Here is a 26,963-nt window from a genome sequence, read left to right as displayed (position 1 = left end):
ATGTGCGCTTATAGGAATTCGTCGATCACACATATATATGCACACACATGTGCACACACACATACATACACATACTTACACACACATATATGCACTTACACATGTAAGCACTAAATTTAGTTAATCATTTTTTCTCCTTTAAGTGGTATGCCTAATGATATTGATACATCAAATCTACCATTTACCTTGTCCACGACTAGACTGTTCACTTATGAGTAAATAGTTTTTCAGTTAAGACCTATTTGATAGCTCTACTTAATGCTAAAAAATAATCCATTTAGAAATTTTTGAATTTAGCATGTTTGATAACTTAATTGCGTTATCACTTAATAAATTAAGCATTGCCTAATTTGTCTATAAAATTTTAAGTGAAAATTTATTTTACAGAATTTTCTGAATTGACTTCACATGCTATACCTCTCACATATATAACACATTCTCTACATACTCTTACACACCAAAAAAATGCATTCTCTCTCTATCTATTTGATGCATACACTTCCATACATAAATACACATACTTACACACCATGTTTAATTTGTTTCTTTATTTTCTCTCTGTTTCTCACACATACACACACGCACTTTCCACTCTCTCCAAATACATAAATAAAGACAAATTTTTAAAGATAAAAGTATAATATTTGTCTGATATTTCAATTCAAAGCTATAATTAAGGTAGTTATTAAACAAAAATATCTTTATCAATTCAGCAATTTCATACTTTCAGCACTTAATTTTTATATTTCAAAATTTAGATTGTAGACTCCAGTCTTATCAAATGAGCCATTCTCGGGCTAAAGAAAAGTAGAGGATTGTATGGCATTCCCAAGCCTCCCTATGCCATTCCCGCGTATGCTTGTTGGACCTTACTGGATTCTTTCTTTCTCTATTTACTTTTTATGTAAAGATTTGTAATACTTTGAATTTCAGATTGCGCTTTAATGATTTTTTTCTTAATATTAAAAGTTATAGCTCAATATTTTGATTGATTTTTTTGTCATATAATTAGAAATTTTGAATGAAAACCAACACTTGCAAAAGAACAGTTGGAAAGACAGAACTAGGATAAGGACTTGAGTAATGGGGAGATTTTTTTCAAGATTAGACGTGGACGTGGGATGGGACCAGCCACATTGTATTTTTTTGTATTAAATTTTTTCACAAAAGTTGAATAATAATCAACGCCTACAAATAACTACTTGAAAACAAGATCAGGAGTGCAAGATAGAGTAGGTGGCATTTCAAGATTGGGTAGGATGGGAACCCACCGCATAGAACTTTTATGGTCCCCGCCAGATTGCCTTTCATATGTAGAGGAATCTTTGCAGTCCAAAGACTTAGTAAACTAATTGATTAGGCATATACGGATGGATTAAAGTCCAGATTGTGCTAGTCCAAAGACTTGCGTAGTGAACGAGTCAATCAAGTGGAGAAACGTCCAAATGCCAAGCTTTTTAGGTAACTAGCTAGGTACAATGCAATAAATCTAGTTGTGTTATTCATGGCACTAAATATGTGTAAGACGATTAACATGCTGTGCCTCTTTTACATCTATCTGTTCCAGGCAAATTGAATGGATAGCTCCTTAGACATATAATGAGCATCCAGGAAATTGTTATCAAGCTAATTTTGAAGTTTGATGGAAGAATTGAATGAAATTAACAGTTGAGTTCTTCAACATGTGACAATAATGTGAGTCCTTTTGGAATAAACAACCAAATAGTTTCTAGCTCTGGTCAGTTTATGGGTGAAGCTCCTGTGCTCTTGGCTATCTTTGCTCTTTTTCGCAAGTATGGTGGGATGATTAATGCACAGTTGCTATTAATGATTCTTTTTACAAGACATAACCAGACTAGATCATAGATCATACAGAAAGGAGAAAAGTAACAAACTAGCAATATTGAAACCTTGCATATCCAAGATCTCAGCTACAGAAATAAAGAGTACAAGGGGTTCTAGTGGATAGAAAGATAAGAAAAATTGACAAGATTTGACAGAAAATGCACTCAACAAAATAAGTACACGAATAGAGGCTCCTTTTTTTTTCTCTTTTTTTCCCTAAATTTAATAAATGGGAAAGATAAGCATCTTAATTACCGACCCCCAGAGAGAACAGAGTCTGCTACATGTGAGAAACTTTTGTCCATGGAAGTTGCAAATGACGATGTAATATCTTTAAAGCCAGCAGGATGGGCGGGGCCAAGACCAACAGCAGAAACGCCCATGGCCAGTGATGATAATTCTGGCAGGGCAACTGATCCCTCCAAGTACAACAGAACTTGCCTTATACTTGGCCTAATCTTTGGTTCTATATGAGAGCACAACAAGCCTAGTGTCAACACCAATTCTGCTTCCTCTTTCACATACTCAGTGCGTAGCCTTTGATCAACCGCCTGGAGAACATTGCCTGCTTTCCAGCACGAAAATACCCAATCTACCAAAACGATATTCTCTGGTGGTTCTGCTCGTGGTTGTATTGGCCTTCTTCCACAGGCAACCTCTAGCAAAAAGGCCCCAAAAGCATATACATCAGTGCTTGTTGTGGCCCTCCCTGTCCTGTTATGCTCAGGGGCAAGGTAGCCAAGAGATCCTGCTACATGGGTGCTTTGAGGCAGAGTTCCATGATCGTATAGCCTTGCCAGGCCGAAATCTCCTAATCTTCCATTCAGTTCAGCATCCAACAATACGTTACTGGCTTTTACATCTCTGTGGATCACAACTTGCTCCCATTCTTCGTGTAGATATAATAATCCTGATGCTATACCTTTGATGACTCGCATTCTTTGGCTCCAGTTGAGGATATACTTGGGCTGGTTATACAAAAACTTATCTAGACTGCCATGGGGCATGAACTCGTATACCAAAAGTAACTCTCCTTTACGCCGACAATAACCCAAGAATGGTACTAAATTTCTATTGCGTAAGCGACCAATACTGATGATTTCTGCAACAAATTCTCTCATTCCCTGTCTTGCTTGATGAGAGACCTTCTTGACAGCAACCTCAGCCTTGTTTGTTGTCAAAATGCCTTTGTAGACCCTGCCAAATCCGCCTTCGCCCAACAGCTCTTTTTCTCTGAACCCCTTGGTGGCAATGTATAAATCCTTATACTTGAACCTGTGAGGTCCATAAGCAAGCTCCCATTCTTCCAGCACTTCTGCAAACTTCCACTTTCTCCATAGATAATAAGCTACTCCAGATGTTAGTATTATCAACATAAGTACAAAAATCAGGGGCAATCCCGTGGTGAAAATTTTAGACACTTTCTTATGTCCAATCCGAGGTAGCTTGGGGAGCCGAGAGAGATCAAGAGCTTGTGCAACGCCATTCATCCTGAAGCTCCATCCAAGTATAAAATTAGTTATTCCTGTTTTGAGTGGACTAGAGACTGCCGAAAAGCCAACATACATGGTCTGCTGTAAAATTGGCGAAAGATCATATTTCAAAGACAAAAGAGGTGTATGTGGTTTAGCAGCCTCCATTGGAGCTAATGTTACATCGATTCTCCTCTCCACCCCGTCGTATTCCACCCAAAGCTGCATCGGTTGACCGCTGATGAGAGTTAAGTTGTCAAATGAACTCTTGTTATTAGCTTGGTAACTCGCTGGTGCGGATGCCTTGGAGATCACAGAGTTAATATCAATACCAACATGGTTGTCATTGATATCTTCAATATCTTGGTCTTGGTAAATGTCAAGCTCCACAGCAAAAACGTGATTTGATTGATTTCCATTGGTGTTTGTATCGAAGAGGCCAAGCAACGGATAGGAAGGCACTTGTGCAAGTTTTCTTCTTGGTGCGATCGCGAATGCCATTCCCGTACCAGTCACGCCTGGGACATCGGGTACTATAGCAAACACAAATTGGGTGGAAAAGGAGAAAGCTGAACTATTGGATGTGGTCTTGAAGTTGATGGGATTAGGATAGAAGGCGTACCCAGTTTGTAATATGGTGCTGTTGGTTACTCGTAGGAGGCCATTTTTGGTGACTCTGGCTAATCCATCCAGGCTTAGATTTGATGATTGAAATCCTTGATAGATGAACCCAACATCATCAGAAGCTGCTGCACCAACTGCGATGTGAACGAAAAAATAGGCTACGACTGCTGTTACTGGTTTCAACGACATGATTAAAGAGTTGGATGCTAATTGCCAAATTCTTCTTAATTTGGTAGCTTATATCGTACTGTCTAGCGTTGCTATTTCTTCATACTCCTTTCTATCATCTCAAACAGACTTTGACTGCTTTTTCAGACTTTGACTGCGGTAGTGGTCTTTTTTAACTGTGCGGTGGTTCTATATACTCCATCGTCTCATTAAAAGATAGACCTGTTGGATCCTTTGAGTTTTTTAAAAATTAGTTTTTTAAATACTATAAAAATTTTTAAAAGATATTTTAAAAAGTAGTCTAAATTTTTTTTTATGTTTAAAAAATATCCCAAAATATATTCTAAAAACTCTACAACTCTTAAATTTTTCAAAATATATTCTAAAAATATGCCAAAATATACTCTAAAAACTCTGCTACAGTAAAATTTTACAAAAAATCCCCAAAAATAGTTAATCCAAACGGAGCTCTATTTTGGTTTGTTTCAAAATTTTTATTAGTTAATTTAAATGGAAAATATATTATCTTGTGAACCCTTTGGTGCCAAATACTCCTTTTTGCAAATGGTGCAATTACAAATAAAATTCTATTTTCCTTTAAGGAGCCATTCCCTTAATTTTTGTCTCTTAGTGATAGCAGTGGTTGAAAGTTTTCAAGTTAATATAGTCTAACGGTCTGAAAAACTTATTTCACCATCTAACTGTGAATTTAACTTGAGGGTATGATACCAAAAGAGGATTGTAGAATCTCCCAAAGCTAGCATAAGTTTACTATGTGTTATAGATTTTTGGGATAGCTAAATGTTTGCAATGAGTACACCACTTTATTCAGTATTAAATAATTTTAAAAAGAATTATATACAGATTTTTTTAATTGCAATTATTATAAGGTCATCTAATGGTGTAAAATAAAATAATGAATAAAACTATGCATAAAAAATTCTATAATAGTGCACAATATTTAAATTATGCATTTAGTGGATGTATATTTTCATATATACAATAGACAAATACTGTATTGATAGTCAAACTAGCAAATGAATGTTGCTAACTTGTAATTCATAAGGCTATGAAAAGTTTAATGTTATACGAATAAAATTTGTTAGAAAGAAAATAAAAATAGCATTATATATATTTTATTTTAATGTTGCATTATAGAAATGATGGTGGTATAATAATAAAATTTGAAAACTTTTGGAGGGCAATTGTAGGGTTAGAGAGAATATTATCAAATTTCAAGGGGGCAAAAATGAGGCAACAATAGAAAAAGGTGCAAAATGGCTATTCTGAAAATTCTATAAAACTGAGCGGTGCAAAATGGCTCTGCCCCAGTCTGGGACCGGCAGTGTCATGTTTCAAAGAGTTCTGAAAAAGTTTGACCTGACATTCCCGAAACGTGTTTCAAAGAGCGTGCATACACGAGATGCTGTAGAACGCTCAGAGATTGACTAGAACACTTTGACCCCACGTGTCTTTTCTTATTTTCCCAGTGAATCTTTAGGGATAGAAAAGTGAACTAATGCGAAACAATTAGGAGCGTAAACAAATCTAAAAAATTGAATGCCCTAGCGTGCAAGAATTTTTTGACTATTTTGAAGAGATTGAAATTTTGTTCAATTTACTTCTTGAGTTGAATTTAAACGAATTTTTATTCAATAGAATTCAATTGAGTTTGAGTAATTTAAATTTTTTACTTATAAATTTCACTTTTATTCTAAACGGATCGAACTCCAAACACTAACAAAGTAATTGGCAGTGCCCAATACCCAAATCTATTTTTTATATTTTTTTTCCTTTAATTCATTTTTTATTTTTTATATAATTTTAATATTTTTGATTTATTAAATTTCTTTTAGTTTTATTAAATAAACATGCAAATGCTTTATATTCAGAATTTTCACAAAAAATTGGATTAACAAATAAAGGAAAAGATAGATATACAGCCATATTCCAACATATATCAAGATGGCCAAGGTATTTAGGGTGTTGAATATTTATCCTCATCATTGTCCAAGGATGACAGGTCTAAACTGACTGAAATGCTGGAAATTCTTGTGGATAATGACTAGGAAGACTACTAGATTATATTCGCTGGTATGATTATAAAAATTGTTAAAAATAATTTTTGAATCTAAGACTCCGTTTGGATTGGCTACTTTTTCAAAAAATAAGTTTTTCAAATACAATGTTATAGTAATATACAATAACTCAAAAACATCCTATCCATATTAGTATATCAAATATTTCAAAAAAATTTTATAGTAAAAATTTTTCATATACACTACTACAATAAAATATTTCAAAAATACCCCTAAAAAATAGCTAATCCAAACGGAGCCCTTGCTATTTGAACCCAATGGGTACCCAAGTATTTTCCAAAATTTCCCATCAATTAATAGGTACAATTGGGATTTGTCCCATTTTAAACCCAATATCAAATTCCAGTATCCATCCTGCCCAAAGTCCCCATGAGCATGGATAACCCATTGGAACTTGGGACAAATTGCCACCTCTAATTGGCACTTAGCTTCTTAAACTATAAATTGTTATCCATTTAAATGCAATTTTTGATAGCATTCTCAACACTAACAGAGTAATTGGCATATTCCATTAACTCACAAGTGCAACTAAACTAAACAAAATTTCATGGGGACAAAAATGTAAATTCATGAGACAAAAGAAAGCCTCTGAATCCGATTCTTTTGCCATATCTTCTTTTTCATTCTTTTTTGTATCTGTTTTTGTTTTGTTTTTTATTCCTTATCTTCTTCTTCCTGGACTTGGTCCTTCATCTCAACTTACAAGGAAAGATCCCTTCTCCTGGTTTTACTCCTCACCAATCCACTCAAAAATCTAACTCTCTCATCTTTCTAACTCAATTTTTAATGTTCAAAATATTACAAAAATTTTCTAGTGTTTGGAATCCAAGCCACAAGCAATGTTTTTAAACCCGGACTGAGGAATGAACCGGAAAACCTTTCGCTTCACGGTTTGATTGGTTCAACTGGTTCAACCCGGTTCAAAGGTTTAATAATTTTTTATGCATTTTAGTATTAAAAATTTTGAATAAAACTAAAATATTTATTTTAGAAAATAAATATTTAATAAAAATTGGTTGAACCTCCCGATTTTTACCGGTTCAACTAGGTCTTGACGGGTTTTATTAATTCTTTGGCTTTGTGATTGAACCGGACCGAAAGCATGGCCGGTTCGCGCCTTCACGGTTTGACCGGTCGAACCGACTGGCCCGGTCTGATTTTCAAAACATTGGCCACAACTGGTGTCTCATTCACTAGTATAGATCAAGATTTTAAGGTGGAGTATTTTGATTTTCTTCCAGTGTCTTGACATCGGACTTGCAGAGATGAAAAGTTATTGCCACTAAAGTTCGAGGGTATTGAGGGTTTCGAATATACATGAGACTACAACAACCTTCTGTCTTCAACTTCATTTTACCACAAAAAACATGACTATCATGGGTACAATTTTGAGGCTGCTGAAATTTTCAAACCCAGATTACCCATGAAATCGGTTTTAAAAAATTAATTGATGGATTCTAAAAGTCAGGACAAGTAAGAGCAATGCTGTTGTATTCATATGGCAGCCTTTTTCCATCACTTTTTACATTTCTTCAACTTTAGTACCATCATTGTAGTTTTCATTGTGACTAATTATTTTAGTTGGGATTTTGATGGATTTATAGGGAGGTTTAAATGTGGGATCAAAGCATTTTTGGGAGCACAGATGGTTTTTGATTTCCTTTTGGGGTGCATTTACAGCGGATGAATAATGTTGATTCTAGTGTTAGACTTGCCTAAGCTATTGATTGTCTGCTGATGGCAATGTGGTACCTTCAGTCTTGGCAATAGAAGAGCGAAAGAAGAAGAAAAGAATAATATTTAAATTTTAAGGGGCTTTTTTTGGGTCTCTAAATTCACAATTATGTCCCAGTACATTTGGTTAATTTTAGTTAAAATGATAATTTAATGAAATGTGGAAATATTCTTTTAAGTTTTACTAGTCATTGGACCCTGCGCCTAGGATTGGCCTGTGCTGAATGCGGTTTTTTTTTATTTTATGTTATTGAATTTAATAGTGATTATATTGCTGGTAATTTTGGTTGTTATATGGCAGAACAATGTGAGACATGGCAGAATATTATGATACATTCATCGACTACAAATAGATTCATATGCTAACGATGTGCAACTTGACCCTAACCATTTTGGTTGTTTCTAAATTAAAGTAGTGTAATGTCAGATCAAACTATAAATTAAAAGAAACTTGACCCTTTCTACTAGCAAACCATGATTAACAGTCTAACATTACTACCAAACTTTTCAAATCTAATGTTAAACCATACATAGAAAGAAACTTGACCTTTTTACAGACGTTAACATAAAAAAGAACGACAAAATTGAATGATTCAGACTACAAAATCACCATAAACTTAATTTTGAAATAATTACTACAATGTCAAAAAGTATTAAATTGGTTTTATTTAAAAAAAAAAAAAAAAAAAAACCCTACAAGCGAACACAAAGTTTTTTTAAAAAAAAACCCTACAAGCGAACACAAATACTTGAGTCTTATTACAATTGAATCTCAAAGGGTACATCATAATCACCATCACTTGCTTCAGGCTTCCCCCTCCTCAACCTCATTTAACCACAAAAAAAAAAAAAAATCAAATCAAGCAAGCCAAGTAAAAGCAAGATCTAAAAAATTCTAACTGGACACAAAAAAGTAAAAGTTCTTGTAATAATATTTTTTTTGGAAAAGAACATTACTGAGCATCTAGTGCAATAATAATGCTACATTTTAGGATAATAATCCTTAAGCCAACTAATAACAATTAAGGAGATTTTGTGACTCCAAAGCAAAACTAAGAGCCCTAAAAACCAAAAGTTCTTATTACTATTTTGCAAACAGCCTATTGAGGTTGTCTATGTCTTTTTCTTTTTCTTGTTAGTTTTGTAAAACTTCCAAAGGGTTTGCAATACTGTGAGGGGAAATATCAGGAGATGGAATGATTCATGACTCAACGAAGTAGGGGGAAAAGATCTTTCCAAAATGTGCCAAATGGAGCTTTTACCCACCCCAAAAAAAAATGAACAGGGAACATCACAGAAGATAAACATATGGCAAAATTAGAAGCAAGAAATTAAGTAGAAAATCATGTTATTGTTCGTAACATGATCAAGAAGCTTTGCAACTGTGACGTCACAGGAATTCAATCCAGATAGCCAAAAGAAGAAAGAACGCAATACAATCGTCAAAACAGAATGCAGATTTTTACAAAACAATGGAAGTAAGTGATAAAGAATCTGGCATTTTTTTTTTGGGATCACAGGCAATGTTGCATTTGCTCATAGTCCACTAGTTTTTGTTCTTATTTTAATTTATATATATATATTTTTTAGTATTTGGTTGAGGAAACGTACATGTAGAGTGCCTAAAAACTTCTGACTTAAGTCTGGCAATATACTGCTAAAGCTATAATTTTCTAGCCAAAGCAACTTTTAATTAAATGCCGAGTTATCCTTACGAAGATATAACAACAAAAATAGAATTTCTGGACCCCATGAAGGTGACTTTTTTATTTCTCTAATGCAATTCATGGTCATCAAATGTCAATAATTTTGAAATCCAAACCCTTTCCCATAATCTACACTTCCCAGTAGCTAAACTAAAAAATAAAGTCCAGCCCTGAATATCCAATAGTTGCTCCAATTTGGCAAATCCCTTTGCCATAGTAATACTAGCTAGTTTATATATAAAAAAACCGTCAGCGAAGCCATTAAAACCCAAAAGTCATGTATAGTTTTCAGCTACATCAAAGCATACAAATTCAAAACACTATGGCAGTATCGGACACGTGGGGGACTTATGAGAAGACCTATTGGGCAGAGAAGGACAAGAAAAAATAATTGTGACGATAGATAGACGTGGTATTGGGGTGGAAGAACGTCACGGATTCTAGAAGGATGGTGATGCCGTGGTGGAGCATGGAGAAGGGCTGACGGCGTAGAAAGACGGGAAGGGAAGAAATTTGTTCGGTGACGCCGTGGTGGATCATGAAGAAGGATTGACGGCTAAAGAAATGGAGAGGATTGTATTGGGTTGGGGATGGAGGCACCCCTACAGCGTTCCTATACATGCTTGTTGAACTTCACTTGATTCTTTTTTTTCTCCTTGTTTGGATTGCTGGATTTTCCGTAGCGATTTGATATATATGAGATAAAACAATAATAGAAAATGATTCACGAAAAATATAAAAAAATTTTGACAGAAAATTTTTTATGATACTTTGAACTTTAGATTGTGCTTTAACTATTTTTTCTTAGTGTTTGATATTATAGTTGAATATTTGGATTCATTTTTTCCCTCTTGAGTTTAGGTATTACTTTCTCAAAAAAAAAAAAAAAAAAAAAATCAACACATATGAAGAACAGAAGAACTGCTGGAAAAACAGAGACTCAGGCTGTGGGCACGAGAAAGGGAGACTTTTACAAAATTGGGCAGTGCACATGAAACAAGACCCACCACAATGATTTTTCTTTTTTTTGTTATACAAGCATGACATAATTATACTTATTATTTATTAAAAAAAATTCAAATACACTTTACTCCCTTTGTGATTTAGCAATTTTTTATATAATTTCCTGTAATTTTAAAAATTATATATGACCTCCTTATACTTATTATTTAAAAAAAATAATTAAAAGTTAGGCCCTACAAAAGACGACTAGAAAACAGGTACCAGGGATGGAAGCTCGAGTAGGAGGAGATGTTTTCAAGGTTAGGATGTGGACATGGAATGGAAACCAACCACATTAAATTTGTTTGGTCATAGAATTATGAATCTTCCCTTAAGTTCAATGAAAAATCAACGCCCGGGAAGAACTGCAACAATAAACTGGTAGCAGTCAGGGCTATGGGGTGAGATTTTTTCAAGATTGGATGGGACCTGGCAAGATTGCCTTTCAAATGTAGAGGAATCTTAGGAGTCCAAAGACTTAGTTAATCAACTAATTAAACAGCTGTCTACAGTCTTTGGTCATCTGCAAGATGTGATAGAATGACCTGTTTTGTACCAGGGGCTCAAATTAACACCGTGCACGTTAGGGACTCAAGGGGTGCTGCAATTTTCAGTCAAGTGCATTAAAATCTAGATAACCCTTGCGCCCTAACGTGCACGGCATTGATTTGAATGAAAACTACTTTACTAAAATAAAATCTCATCATTGGTATTACATAAATATCCTCGATAATCATTAAAAGGGCATTCAACTTTGAGAAGTTAATGTAGTCATTCAATTTTATGGTGAGGGTATTATGGGAAGAAAATGTAATGTAACTAATCCACTAATTCAAACTCGTGCTTTTAATATAGTATAGATATAGATATAAAGATCTGTAATGCTTTGAATTTCAGATTGTGCTTTAATTATTGTTTTCCTAATATTTGATGTTATAGTTGAGTATTTGGTTTGATTTTTTTTTTTTTTTGGACATAGGAGTATGATATAAGCCTAGTTATTAATTTTTTTAAAAGAAATTTAAATAAAAATCAATACCTGTCACCAATCGTTGGAAAAACATAACTAAGGTAGGGCCTCGAGTAAGGGGCTTATTCAATTTGGGCGGTGGACGTGGCCTGGGACTCACCATGTAGAATTTTTTGTTATATGAGAATGATACAAGTCATAAGTTTGTCCCTTTTTTATCAAGCTGTAGGTTTGGAGTTTAAATCCCACCTGCAGTGAAAAAAATTTGAAAAAAATTTAAAAAAGGTGTCAGAATATCTCTTTGATCTAATCAAGTCTGTATACTCTCTAGTTTATTACACAGTTTTTTTAGGCTCCCTTACTTGTAGAATAGGATAGATTAAATTATACAAATGTTATCGTTATCCAAAAAAAAAAGAGAATGATGTAAGTTTCATTATTTATCTTTTGAAAAAAAAGGTAGAATACAAATCAACACCAACTAATTACCACTAGAAAACAAGACCTGGGGTGGAAGCTAGAGCAGGAGATATTTCAAGATTGTGCAGAATAAGAACTAGGGGTGTGCAACGAATTCGAATTCGGTAATTCGGAAGTTTAAATTCAAAATTTTTCAAAATTTTGGCATAGAAATTACTGACCGATTTCGATTTCGAATTCACCAGTTCCAATTTCGATTTCGATTCCGAATTCAATTCGGAATTCGGTCAATTCCAAATTCACCGAATTCGGAAAGCTTTTTCCCCTTTTTTTTCTTTTGTGTTAGATGTATTGTTATATAATATAAATTTTATATTACATATATTATAAAAAATATTGTTATATATAAATATATATTATAAAATGAAATTGAAATAAAAATATTATTATAATTATTATATATTTATAAAAGGAAATAAAAATATTATTATTATATATAAATAAATGTATATTAATATATATATATAATAAAACGAAATTGAAATCGGAAATTTCGATTTTGAATTATGAATTCGAAATCGGAAATTTCGAATTCAATACAAAATTCTGAATTACTGATTTCGAAAATTTCGAATTCAATTCGAATTCAATCGGTAAATCGAAATTTTTCGATTTTGCACACTCCTAATAACAACTTGCCAAATTGATTTTTTTTTCCTTTGGGTCCCCTCAGATTGCCTTTCATATGTAGAGGAATTTTTGTAGTCCGAAGACGGGCTTATCAAACTGATTAAAGAAATTTCTACATTCCTCCGTCAAGATGCTGTAAAATGACAAGTGCTTTGTACCATGGAATACGTTCAAATTAAGACCGTGCACGTTAGGGATTAAGGGTTTCTGTAATTGTCAGTCAACTGCGGGCTTGACTAGGCTTGTAGAAATGCATTAAAATCCCGATTGTATGTGTCCAAGGACTTTGGTAGTAAACGGTCCCTTTCTTTGATTACACTATGAAGTTCATTCTTCTTTCCTTAGCTCTTCTTCAACATATACATATACATATATATATATATATATATATATATATATACACATATAATTAGCTCACAGAAAATCGTTATCAAGCTAATTTTGAAATTTGATGGAACATTTAACTGAAACTAACAATTAAATTCTAGCAATCAAGAAGCATGACTAATGCACGAAAAGCTCAATGAAGTGTCAAAGAATTGAAAAGATCCATTGAATTGTTCAGTATGGGACAAAAATGTGAGTCGCTTTGGAGTAAAGGACCAGATAGTTTCAGTCTTTGGGCATTTAATTGTTGAAGTTTCTGTGCTCTGGGCTATCTTTGCTCTTATACATAGGTATGGTGGGATGGTTTCCAGAATGTTTTAGTGCAACAATTTAATTTGCTCTCAAAAAAGATGTTAATGATTAGCTGCTATTAATTGTTGGCAAAATAAACCAAACGTGGAAGTTTCTATTTATTTATCCACTAGTTTTATTGAAGTTAGGTTTTTGGTAGTTGTATTATTTAGGATTTCTTATTTTAAATCTCTTAATAAGTTATAAATAGGGCAATAGTTTAGGTATTTTCTTAAGAGAGCTTAAGAGTGTTTATAAGATTTTATTATGGTGTCATTTTCTTCTATTGTTTAAAATTTCAATAATATTGTGAGTTGCGTTTATTCCTTTCTCATTATCCCACATAAATATTTTGAATAATTATATTCTCTTTTCAATTCTGTAACCCTGCATATATTTATTATTACTAGAATTTTAAATTCGAGTTCTACATGAATCAATCTTTTTACAAGACATACAGAAACTAGAAAACAGAAAACACAGAAAAGGGGAAAAGAAAAGGCTTCAATATTAAAACATTGCATATTTGAGATGCCACACTAATAAACAGTACAAGGGGCTCTCCTGGGTAGAAAGATAATAAAAATGCACTCAACAAAATAAGCACTTTTATTTCCCTAAATTTAGTAAAGTTACCGACCACCAGAGAGAACAGAGTCTGCTACAGAATGTGAGAAACTTTTGTCTGTGGAAGATGCAAATGACGATGTAGTATCTTCAAAGGCAGCAGGATGGGCGAAGCCAATACCAACAGCAGAAACGCCCATGGGCAGTGATGATAATTCTGGCAGGGCAACTGATCCCTCCAAGTACAGCAGAACTTGCCTCATACTTGGCCTACTCTGCGGTTCTGAATGAGAGCACAACAAGCCTAGTTTCAACACCAATTCTGCTTCCTCTTTCACATACTCGGTGCGTAGCCTTTGATCAACCGCCTGGAGAACATTGCCTGCTTTCCAGCACGAAAATACCCAATCAACCAAAATGAAATTTTCTGCTGGTGCTGCTCGGGGTTCTATAGGCCTTCTTCCACAGGCAACCTCTAGCAAAAATGCCCCAAAAGCATATACATCAGTTCTCGTTGTGGCCTTCCCTGTCCTATTATGCTCAGGAGCAAGGTAGCCAGGAGATCCTACTACATGGGTGGTTTGAGGAAGAGTCCCGTGATCGTATAGCCTTGCCAGGCCGAAATCGCCTAATCTTCCATTCAGTTCACAATCCAGTAGTACATTACTGGCTTTTACATCTCTGTGGATCACAACTTGTTCCCATTCTTCGTGTAGATAGAATAATCCTGATGCTACACCTTTGATGACATGAAATCTTTGGCTCCAGTGGAGCGTATATTTGGGTTGGTCATACAAAAACTTGTCTAGACTACCGTTGGACATGAACTCGTATACCAAAAGTAACTCTCCTTTACGCCGACAATAACCCAAGAACGGTACTAAATTTCTATGGCTTAAGCGACCAATACTGACGATTTCTGCAACAAATTCTCTCATTCCCTGTCTTGCTTGATGAGAGACCTTCTTGACAGCAACCTCAACCTTGTTCGTTGGCATAACGCCTTTGAAGACCCTGCCAAATCCACCTTCTCCCAACAGCTCTTTTTCTCTGAACCCCTTGGTGGCAATGTATAAATCTTTATACTTGAACCTGTGAGGTCCATAAGCTAGCTCCCATTCTTCCAGCAATTCTGCAAACTTCCACTTTCTCCTTAGATAATAAGCTACTCCAGATGTTAGTACTAACCACAAAAGTAAGCAAATCAGGGGCAATCCCACAGTGAAAAATTTAGACACTTTCTTATGTCCAGACCGAGGTAGCTTGGGGAGCCGAGAGAGATCGAGAGCTTGCGCAACACCATTCATCCTGAAGCTCCATCCAAGTATAAAATGAGATGTTCCTCTTTCTACTGGGCTAGTGGCAGCAGAAAAGCCAACATACATGCTTTGCACTAAAATCGGCGAAAGGTCATATGTCAAAGACAAAAGAGGAGTATGTGGTTTGGTGGCCGCTACTGGGGCTAACGTAACATCGATTCTCCTATCCACCCCGTCATATTCCACCCAAAGTTGCATCGATTGACCGCTGCTAAGAGTTAAGTTGTCAAATGAATTCTTGTTATTAGCTTGGTAACTTGCTGGCCTTGATACCTTGGACCTCACAGAGTTAATATCAATACCGACATGATTGGCATTAATATCTCCCAAATCTGAGTTCTGAAAAGTGTCAAGCTCCACAGCGAAAACGTGATTTGTCTGATTTCCATCGGTGTTTCCATCAAAGAGGCCGAGACTTTCCATACTATAGAACTTTGACATAGGCCCTTCTGTACGGTTTCTTCTTGGTGCAATCACAAGAGCCATTCCCGGACCAATCACGCCTGGGACATCGGGTACTATAGCAAACACAAATTGGGTGGAAAAGGAGAAAGCGGAACTATTAGATGTGCTCTTGAAGTTGATGGGATTAGGATAGAAGGCATGCCCACTTTGTGATTTGGTGTTGTTAGTTATCCGTAGGAGGCCATTATCGGTGACTTTGGCTAATCCATCCAGGCTTAGATTTGATGACTGAAATCCCTGATAGATGAACCCAACATCATCAGAAGCTGCTGCACCGACTACGATGCGAACTAGAAAATAGGCTAAGATTGCTGTTACTAGTTTCAATGACATGGCTGGATCATGCTACAATGACGAGTCATTACGTGACTTGTTATTGTATTTCATTACTTTGAATACAAACAAATACAAGCGGCCAATAGTCAGTGGTTCCCACGACATCAATTGATACCTTGAACGAGTTTTCTTTCGCCGTTCATTCGGATTTCCAATGGTTCAAAATGTTAAGTGGGAACACAAAAATTAATGACTAAAGCACGTTATTTACGTAAAGTAAGCTTACATCATTTGAATAGCTTGTTTATACTTTTATTCAGCATCAACTAAGACATTAATGATCAATTTAATTGTGAAAAAGGATGACTACTGTTTAAACAATGACGTTAGTGTTACAAGGTGCCAAAGAAAATTAGAACCACGATGGCATTATTGTAACTAGTATAAGAGAACGTGCTTTGAACGATGCCTGGTGTCCTGCTTAAGGTTATGTTTTACTTAATATTTATTGATTTGCAGCATTGTTGTGTACGTACAAATTTTCAGGAGATACAAAAAGAGGTACTTAAATTGTAAATTCCATTTTATAACCCATAAAAGACAAAATAAATCAACAATTAGTCTATTGTGCATGAATTGAATTTTAGAAACATTTCAGAAGACCACAAGAAAGTTATGGTTATGCTATAGATGTTATGCACATATTATCAAAAATAATTTAGTAAGATTGAGATTTTATTGTGATTTAATAGTCTCTCGAATTAAAATTTTATGGTTAAAGAATTAATATTCACATGAACAGTGGACAAGTACATAGGAATGAACGGTGAAAGAAAAGTTCAAAATGTTTCTAATGATAAATTATTTGTTCAACGATGGACAACTACATAGGAATGGATTTACCAATAGACTGAAACACAATTTTTAATGTTTGTCAAGTCAAAATTTTGTGAATGTAAAGAGATGTGTATAGGATTATGCTTACTAATTCCTCTGTTTTCCTTGAGATTTGGAGCTTGATTTTTTTGTTTGTTATAGAATGAAAAGTAAATATTATAAGAAAATCCCAAAAAGTTGTTGCTGCTGTTTAGGCATTAGTATCTCAAGATATCACAGCGTAATTAATTATAATTAGAGTCTATGGCAAAGGTACTGTTGAGAAAAAAACCTAAATTGCCAAATTACTAAATCACATTGGTGATCCATTCAATCTGTCTTTATTTTTGGTCAATGTTTTCCCCTTTCTTTTATTTCTCCACAATTATTTATTCCACGTAAAATCAATTTACATAAATTTTGTTTTCTAATTCATGTTTATTTCTAAATTATCCACCCACAGTTTTTTTCTCGTTCTTCACTAATTCTATAATCTATTTTTAAACTCTACTGAAATTTACTTTAACAAGTTTATTTTTCCTAGATGAAATTTAAAGGCCAATATTACATGAATAACCACAAAAAGAATAGAAAAGGACTTTGGAACATAATATAATCATTAAGGGGTCACTGATTCTATTGATATTAATTTAGAATTAGATATATGTCAACAAAGTCCATCTTTGGACATATCTTATTGATTCAGTAACATCACGGAAACGTAAAACAAAAATTATGACTTTGAGGGATTTGAGCTAAATTTAACATGTCTATGTACGCTCTTTGTATAAACTATCTTATGTATTTGAATATGCATCCACTGATACAGTGATATGCAACTTGTTTAATGTAATATCATGTAACAGGACATTGAATCTATAAAAAGTTAAAAAGGCTGATATACATGAAGTTAGTTAAGATTTTTAAGACTGTGGCCTAGCAAATGTTTGGTCATTAAATTTTAAAGGAAAAAGTTTTCAAGTAAACCTATAATCTTTCCAACTCAATCTCTATTGTATAAGGAATTCTACTTCTAAAACAAAATTTGAAGGTTGGTAGCAATAAAAAGCCCCAGTAATACTTAGGATTACATTTATATCTAATAAGGGAATTTTAGGAAAGAAAAACTAAATAACAAACTTACCAAATCATATTGGTGCTTCTAATATAGTATAGATAGATTATGTTGGTCTTCCACGTGATGAGGGAGACAGGTTCCAGTTCTCGTTTTTTGCACTTTAGAATATTAAATTATTTGTTTTGTGGCTCACAAATGTAAGGCTAGAATAAAAAGTTTGCTGTCTGGGATAGTAGTCAACATTTTACGCACTTTGGTTGACAGAGGGCTGATTTTGCTACCAAATCTGTTAAGAGAAATGTATAAAAGAAAAAGTGATATGTACATATATATAGATATACATATACATATGTGTATATGGACATCTCTTCATTTGCAAATAATTCTCGATGTGAAAACATAAAGCCAGAGGCTAATCCTTGAATAGGAAAGAGAGTAGTTCCGCACGATTCCAAATGAATTGACTTATTCGAAAAGGGTCTTGCTCTTTGGACGATTTGTATGTATGTGTGTATATATGCATATGTATGTGCATATATGTATATGTATATGTGCACAGTGCACGCACACACACACATATATATACATTCGTATGCATTTTTCTTATGTACATGTGTACATACATACACACATAAACAGACATACACATGCACGTATGTGAGCACTAAATATATAGTTAATTATTTTTTCTCCTCTAAATGGCATGCCTAATAGTATTGATACATTGACACATTCTGAAAACAGGATTTCACTCAATTGTCTGTTGGTACGCTCATGTATTTTTGGACTCTGTGGAAAGAGAACATCTTGAATATCTTTCAATATCTTGAATGTATGGAGAATCAAAATTTCAGTAAATACATGGGGTTTGGTGAGTTTTGTTTGAAAAAAATATAATAGTATTGATACATCAAATCTTAACCTTGTCCAAGATTGGACTGTTCATTTATGAGTAAATAGGCTTTCAATTAGGCCAGTTTGATAACTCTACTTAATGCTGAAAATTTTTTCATTTAGAGACTTTTGAATTTAGCATATTTGATAATTTAATTGCCTTATCATTTAATATATTAAGCACTACTTAATTTGTGTATAAAATTTTAAGTGGACATTTTTTACTGAATTTTCTCACTACATACACTATGCCTCTCACATATATAATAGACTCTCACACATGTTCTTACACAAAAAAAATGGCATTTGCTCTTTGTCTATTTGGCACACACACACTCTTACACATAAATACATGCACTTAAATCCCATGTTTCAATTGATTCATTATTCTCTCTCTTTCACACATACACACGCGCACATGCATGTTTTCCTTTCTCTCTAAATATACAAATAAAGATAATTTTTAAAGTATAATATTTGTGTGATATTTCAATTCAGTGCTATAATTCAGTTAGTTATTAAACAAAAATAGCTTTATCAATTTAGCAATTTAATATTTTTAGCACTTAATTTTCATATTTCAAATTTTAAGATTCTAGACTTTAGTTTTATCAAACATGGCTTTAGATGTGTTTAATTTTCAAGCTACCCAATTTTTATGTAAAGATTTTGTAATACTTTGATTTTCAGATTGAACTTTAATTATTGTTTTCTTAATATTTAATGTTACAGTTGAGTATTTGGATTGTTTTCTTCTTGGACATATAAATAACAAAATATGAATAAAAATCAACACCCGTAAAAGAACAGTTGAAAAAAAGTCAAAAGCATGACTTGGGTAGGTAATTGAGTACGGGGGAGACATTTTTTAAAGAATGGAAATTGACGTGGGATGGGACCCATCACATTGAATTAATTTTTCTAGAAATCGATTGAATGGAAGTCCACATCTACAAATAATTGCTAGAAAATCATCGAGCTTGGCTCAACTGCCACCGCTTCAGAAGATTTGATAGTTCCAAATTAAGTCTTATCTTCCGTTAACAAATCCTTCCTCTCGTAGATCAATCAAAGATAATTGCTAGAAAACAAGGTCTGGGGTGGAAGCCGAAATGCATCAAGATTGGGCCGATTGGAAACCCCCACATTAAATCTTTTGGCCCCCACCAGATTGACTTTGTAGTCTGACGACTGACTTAGTAAACTAATTAAAGAATTGTCCACAATCTTCCATCAAGATGCTGTAAAACGACTTGCTTTCAAATTAAGACCGTGCACGTTAGGATTGAAGGATTTTCCCCTCATAAGTTTTAGCTGAAATTAGTTGAAAATAGAATCGTCATTTTCTATCTTTTTACACCGCATTCCCACTTGGTTATACTTTACATCCTATCTAAATCCATTTACATCATGCGTTCGTTTGTTTACATCATAAGAAAAAATTGATTTGAATTGAAATTTGTGAGACCTCTGATCCTAAGAATTGTTCAGTACTTTTTGATGTTTTGTAAGATATTATTGTGCAACATCCAAATACCAAGTTTCTTAGGTAACAAGCCAGTTACCATGCAATAAATCTGAGTTGTGTTTGTCATGGTACTAAATTTGGGTGCTCGGACATATAATGAGCACTTGCGAAATTGTTATCAAGCTAATTTTGAAGTTTGACGGAAGAATTGAAGGAAATTAACAATTTCTACCAAGTATAGAAGCACGAATAACGGAGGAAAAATTTAGTCCAGTGTTTGATCAGTTGATGTGTGAAGCTCCTGGGCTCTTGGCTATCTTTGCACTTATTCTCGAGTATGGTGGGATGATAGATGCATAGCTGCTATTAATGAATCTTTTTACAAGACTTGTTGAAACTAGATAATAGATTACATATATGAGATCTGCCACACTAATAAAGAGAGAGAACTAGGGGTTCTAGTGGGTAGAAAGATAGGAAATATAGAACAGATATGCCAGAAAATGCACCAAACAAAATAAGTACAGGAGTAGAAGCTTTTTTTACAAAAAATTAATAAATCAGAAAGATAAGCATCTTAATTACCGACCATCGGAGAGAAGATAGTCTGCTACAGTATGTGAAAAACATTTGTCTGTGGAAACGTCAAAACCAACAGTAGAACCCCTCATGGCCAGTGATGATAAATCTGGCAGGGCAACTGATCCCTCCAAGTACAATAGAACTTGCCTCATACTTGGCCTAAGATTTGGTTCTGAATGAGAGCACAACAAGCCTAGTTTCAACACCAATTCTGCTTCCTCTTTCACATACTCAGCACCCAGCTTTTGATCAACTGCTTGGAGAATATCCCCTTCTTTCCAGCACAAAAATACCCAATCAACCAAAATGATACTCTCTTCTGGTTCTGCTCGGGGATCTATTGGCCTTCTCCCACATGCAACCTCTAGCAAAAAGGCCCCAAAAGCATATACATCAGTCTTCGTTGTGGCCCTCCCTGTCCTACTATACTCAGGGGCAAGGTACCCAAAAGATCCCGCTACATGGGTGGTTTGAGGCAGAGTTCCATGATCGTATAGCCTTGCCAGGCCGAAATCTCCCAATCTTCCATTTAGTTCACCATCTAACAATACATTACTGGCTTTGACATCTCGGTGGATCACTACTTGCTCCCATTCTTCGTGTAGATGGAGTAATGCTGACGCCACACCTTTGATGACTCGAAATCTTTGGTTCCAGTTGAGAGTACGCTTTGGTTGGTTGAACAGAAATCTGTCTAGACTACCATTGGACATGAACTCGTATACCAAAAGCAACTCTCCTTTACGCCTACAATAACCCAAGAGTGGCACTAAATTTCTATGGCGTAAGCGCCCAATACTGACTATTTCTGCAATAAATGCTCTCATTCCCTGTCTTGCTCGATGAGAGACCTTCTTGACAGCAACCTCAACCATGTTTGTCGGCAACACGCCTTTGTAGACCATGCCAAACCCGCCTTCTCCCAACAGCTCTTGTTCTCTGAACCCCTTGGTGGCAATGTATAAATCTTTATACTTGAACCTGTGAGGTCCGTAAGCTAGCTCCCATTCTTCTAGCACTTCTGCAAACTTCCACTTTCTCCTTAGATAATAAGCCACTCCAGATATTAGTATTAATAAAAAAGTAATGCAAATCAGGGGCAATCCCACGGTGAAAAATTTAGACACTTTCTTATGTCCAAACCGAGGAAGCTTGGGGAGCTGGGAGAGATCGATAGCTTGTGCAACACCATCCATCTTGAAGCTCCATCCAAGTATAAAATGAGATGTTCCTATTTCGAGTGGACTAGAGGCTGCAGAAAAGCCAACATACATGGTTTGCTTTAAAATTGGCGAAAGATCATATCTCAAAGACAGAAGAGGAGTATGTGGTTTGGCAGCAGCTATTGGAGCTAATGTAACATCGATTCTCCTATCCATCCCATCGTATTCCACCCAAAGTTGCATCTGTTGACCGCTGATAAGAGTTAAGTTTTCAAATGAATTCTTGTTATTAGCTTTGTAACTCGCTGGCATGGATACGTTGGAGATCACAGAGTTAATATCAATACCGACATGGTTGTCATTGATATCTCCAAAATCTTGGTTTTGGTAAGTGTCAAGCTCCACAGCAAAGACGTGATTTGTTTGATTTCCATTGGTGCTGTTATCAAAGAGGCCGATAAACTGCGAGTCAGGCACTTTTGTAAGGTTTCTTGTTGGTGCAATCACGAAAGCCATTCCGGTACCAGTTAAGCCTGAGAGATCGGGTACTATAGCAAACACAAATTGGGTGGAAAAGGAGAAAGCTGAACTATTAGATGTGCTCTTGAAGTTGATAGGATTAGGATAGAAGGCGTGCCCAGTTTGTGATATGGTGGTGTTGGTTATTCGTAGGAGGCCATTGTTGGTTACCGTGGCTAATCCATCCAGGCTTAGATTTGATTGTTGAAATCCTTGAAAGATGAACCCAGCATCATCAGAAGCTGCGGCACCAGCTGCAAAGGGAAGTAGAAAATAGGCTAAGACTGCTGTTCCTAGTTTCAATGTCATGACTAAAGAGTTGGATGCCAATTGCCAAAGTCTTCTTAATTTTGTAGCTTATATCATACTGTCTAGCGTTGCTTTTTCTCCACGCTCCTTTCTAATTTCTCACACACACTTTGACTGCTTTTTAACTAATGCAAATGACAAGCAGGTATCGTAGCCACGTTACACCTTCTTTTAAGGGATTTGGGCCACCACGCAAGTGGTCTTTTTTAATTATATGGTGGTTCTATAATCTCCTTCCGTCTTATTGCAATTATTGTGCTTTTTATTTTGATATGTCCAAATTTCTTGTTAGTTGACTTTGTTCGCACGAAAAATTTCGTACACTGAAAAGTAATTTTATCATATAAAAAAATATGTGAAAAAGAAAGGAGAATAAGCACATAATATATACTCAATAATTTTATTAATTTAAAATTCAATGATAACAATATCAAGCCGTAATCTTTTCCTTATGACAACTCACAAATATCAATTTAAAAACTTTTCGTATTTCTTGCAATTCAAGAACTTCTCAAAATTCAAATCAACTTTTCAAGTAATAATCTACTACACTAGCATTATTTATAAATTGTTGAACTTTCTAAACAAATACAATTGTAAATCAAAACTTACATGGAATTGATTGGAATTTCCTAAACCAATGTGCAAACTAAATAAACGGGACATCGAAACCAGAAATTAAAACAATAAGGAAATAAACAAATAGGATTCCTTAGTTTGATTCCATCATTTTCTCCCTTAAATTAAGCTCTTCATTATGATCATTTCCAATTTTATCACGAACTTGAATCTTCATGAACAACTCTGTGATGGTATAAATGACATGAAACACCTACTTATAACTGATCTTTTTGTCATGATCACTTTTGGAAAACTCATACTGAAGGGGCGATTTTTGGTGGGTAATTGAACCGACCAGAATCAGGCTCCTCTGAGATAAAGTGAGGTGTATCCTCGTGTCCGAAGTGGATGGCGGGGCTTCTCCCCTGGGATCACTCCGACGATCAAGTTAGTATGAGAACGAGAGAAGAGCAGTAGTATTGTCAAATGAACAGTGTGCTTACTTGTTGGGAGCCTGTGGGGTATTTATAGGATGAGAGTGGAGGGCAGGATGGAGGTCTTATGCCGGTGGGACCCATGCCCTGCCATTACGGCTCTGCTCCCTGCCAGATGGCCTGACCCTGACACTGTAGCCGCCTGGACAGGGTGACGCGGAGTCCTTCGCAGTAGCCATTAAGTGCGACAGTGCTTTTCAGATAAAGCACTGATCCCGGGTGATGTCAGGTGTCTTGGCATCATCAGCGTGCAGCTGAGGTGGAGTTGCCGAGATCACCTACACGGTAGACTGGGGATGTGGCCGAGCTTAGGGGGTAGGCCCAGGGGCACGGATGAGCTCACATGAGGGACGAGGTGAGTTCACCTCGGACATAGGGGTTGCCGAGGTGAGCACCCTCAATAAGTCCCCCAAGCCTCGGTATCTCCGGGCCAGGGAGGTACCAAGGCTTCCTTGGGCCGAAGTCGTAAAGAGTCGGAGTGTCGAAACTGCTCCGAGAAATGCGGGGACGTGACACGTGGGCAGGTCAGCTGATAGGACGTGGTCACTGGTAACCGTCGTGTCGTGAAGTAGTGGGACGTTTCGTGCAGAGGGTGTCAGCTGAAAGGACGGGGCATTAATGAGGAGAGAGGGAGGCACGGCGTTTCGAATTCGAACGTGGCCGTCCTTTCGCATTCTTGCCGCCTCTTCGGGTTCCCCCCAAACCCTTATAAATAGGGGTGTCCCCCTCACCGCACTTCTCACACCTTTCATTTTCATCTGAGACCTTCCAAGTTCGTGAGCGTAGCCGAGATCAGTCTAGTAGCCGAGGTCAGAGCCGAGATCAGAGCCGAGGTCATCAACTTCGTCCAATTCCGTAGGCAATAGTAAGTATCCCTCTTCTTTCTTATCTCGTCTTTCACCCATGGCCAAAACGGCTAAGACCCATAAAGAGACCGTGACTCCGAGCTACCAGACCGAGGTGAGGCCGGATCCTGAGGAAGAAACGACGACGTCCAGCTCAGAAGGGTCGACCCCGAGTTCTGAGGAGGGATCAACCGGGCGGGGGCCAGCGAGGCAGCCTCGGAGTTGGAGTCGTCCGAGATGAGCGATGGTGGTTCCGAGGTGGACTATAACGAGGAGCTCGGCGTCGAGATACCACACGACGAGGGCGTACTGGAGCCTGTCGCCCCCAAGGGCACAGCCAACATCGACTTCGGCAAGATGCCGAAGTTTAGAAGTCGCATCGGAAGAGATAGGGCCGTGAAGGTGATACACAAGTACCCCTTCCGGTCGGGGTACGAGATTATACCGCCCGGGGCAGATGACTCGGCCGAAAAGCCCCCCTTGGGCATGGTGGCCATCTATGTCCAACAGTTAGAGGCCGGGCAGAGGATGCCCACGTCGAGGTTCTTCAGAGACTTGCTTCGTCACTTCTTCGTGAGGATTACCCAGCTCACCCCGAACGCGATCCGTATCATTGTAGGGTTCGAAATGCTGTGCCGACATCAGGAGGTGACTCCCTCTGTCGACCTCTTCCGCCGATGCTATACCCTCAAGGCGCACGGGACAGATAAGGGATGGTTTTATGTTGGCAATCGGAACAATGCCATTCCGAAGTTGGTGATTGGTTCTCCCGGCTCGATCAAGAATTGGAAGCGCGACTTCTTCTTTGTGTCCGAAGTGGACTTCCCCAGGGGCTTCTGGTGGAGGCCAATTAAAGCGAAGGCCGACTCCTCCGCGGGGGATGCCGAGGAGGAGGCCTTCCAGAAGCTGATGGGGTCAGGACTTCGGATATTCAGTCTGGACTACCCCGAAGCCGTGCTGGTTGACGGGGGAATCAGCCGAGCTTTGCTCAGTCCTGCCAAAACTCCCTTCACCTCCACCAAACTTAAGATTCCTTGTAATTTTCCTTAATAACTTTGATTTCACTTCGGCTAAGGCATATGATAATATTTGTTTCTTGTGCAGTGACTAAACTGTCCGACATCGTCGTATCGGGCTCGTCCGAAGTGGCCAAGAGGCAGAAGAGAAAGAGTTCTGGCGAGACATCGGCACCTCCGCCAAAGAAGAAATCTCAAGGACAAGCTGCCAAAACCTCGGCGGCTAAAAGCACTCCCACCGCGGCTGGCCAAAGCAGCTCGGCCACCGTAGCTACGGGGTCCACCTCGTCCGTGCCAGAGGGGGTGCCCCTTGGAGTCATCACGGCACTTCCACCTTCTCATGGCCGAGGCAAGCAGTTGAAACCCCCGGCCAACGCAGTCTCGGGGACCTCGCTATGGAATCGTTTCCATAGCCCCCCGGTGTTTTCCGGGGAGGAGAGGACACACCCCAGCGGGCACTGGTGTCCGAACTGGAAGCTTTCGGTCAACGACAGGTGCAGCCATCCTCGGGTTGCCCAGGAGCTAGTAATGCACTCCCCCCTGCCAAGGGATTTGGAGTTTATGAAGAAGCTGTCCCCGGCCGAGATGGTTCAAAGCCTCATGGTGAGCACAACTTCCACCTCAGCTTTTGTGGCCGAGATGACACACCGGTACTGTGCTCTGGTCGAGGAGCAGGACACCGGCAAGCTGCAAAATCAGATCTCCAAGTTGGAGAAGAAATTGGCGGTGTCCGAGTCTGAGAAGGCCGAGCTTCAAAGACAGCTTAAGGAGGCCGAAGCTAAGGGTGAGGAGGCCGAGGTTACAATGAATAGTCTCAGATCGGCCCTCGAAGAAGAGCAGAAGAGGGGGGACGAGGTGAAGAAGTCTCATGAGCAAGCCCTCAACAGTGTTGGGGCCTCGGCAGTGGACGCATTTCGGAGGTCTGAGGCCTTCACCAAGGATCTCGGCCAACTGCTCACACCAAACTTCATGTTTGGCTTCACGTCGGGTGTGGACGCGGCCGCAGCCTACCTCTCCTCCGAAGCCTTGGAGTTGTTGAAAGACAATGACAGCTACAACGAGGACTCTAAGGAGTTGTGCGACCGGATGGCCGACGGCCTCCAGACCGGAAGGAACTTGGCCG

At 37.2% G+C, this 26,963-nt stretch overlaps 3 protein-coding genes across 3 annotated transcripts; all 3 read right to left on the bottom strand.

Annotated features, from left to right (window-relative positions):
* Window positions 1-1,874: 1,874 nt before the first annotated feature.
* On the bottom strand, window positions 1,875-4,234 carry LOC113765672 (L-type lectin-domain containing receptor kinase IV.1-like). The gene has a single exon (XM_027309909.1). It carries the CDS (start codon window positions 4,128-4,130, stop codon window positions 2,097-2,099), a length of 2,034 nt encoding a protein of 677 aa, XP_027165710.1. The 5' UTR covers window positions 4,131-4,234; the 3' UTR covers window positions 1,875-2,096.
* Window positions 4,235-13,918: 9,684 nt separating this feature from the next.
* On the bottom strand, window positions 13,919-16,092 carry LOC113766702 (L-type lectin-domain containing receptor kinase IV.1-like). The gene has a single exon (XM_027310867.1). It carries the CDS (start codon window positions 16,090-16,092, stop codon window positions 14,041-14,043), a length of 2,052 nt encoding a protein of 683 aa, XP_027166668.1. The 3' UTR covers window positions 13,919-14,040.
* A 4,612-nt stretch (window positions 16,093-20,704) lies between these two features.
* Window positions 20,705-22,926, bottom strand: LOC113764604 (L-type lectin-domain containing receptor kinase IV.1-like). The gene has a single exon (XM_027308555.1). It carries the CDS (start codon window positions 22,922-22,924, stop codon window positions 20,933-20,935), a length of 1,992 nt encoding a protein of 663 aa, XP_027164356.1. The 5' UTR covers window positions 22,925-22,926; the 3' UTR covers window positions 20,705-20,932.
* Between the last annotated feature and the right edge of the window lie 4,037 nt (window positions 22,927-26,963).

Source organism: Coffea eugenioides, chromosome 3 (genome assembly GCF_003713205.1).
Source record: "Coffea eugenioides isolate CCC68of chromosome 3, Ceug_1.0, whole genome shotgun sequence".
In the NCBI taxonomy this organism is placed as follows: Eukaryota; Viridiplantae; Streptophyta; class Magnoliopsida; order Gentianales; family Rubiaceae; genus Coffea; species Coffea eugenioides.
This window is presented reverse-complemented; position numbering and strand designations above follow the sequence as displayed.

What these genes read in the sequence shown, in the direction of transcription:
- LOC113765672 (XM_027309909.1), bottom strand. Translation starts at nt 4,130, where the DNA reads ATGTCGTTGAAACCAGTAACAGCAGTCGTAGCCTATTTTTTCGTTCAC.
- LOC113766702 (XM_027310867.1), bottom strand. Translation starts at nt 16,092, where the DNA reads ATGTCATTGAAACTAGTAACAGCAATCTTAGCCTATTTTCTAGTTCGC.
- LOC113764604 (XM_027308555.1), bottom strand. Translation starts at nt 22,924, where the DNA reads ATGACATTGAAACTAGGAACAGCAGTCTTAGCCTATTTTCTACTTCCC.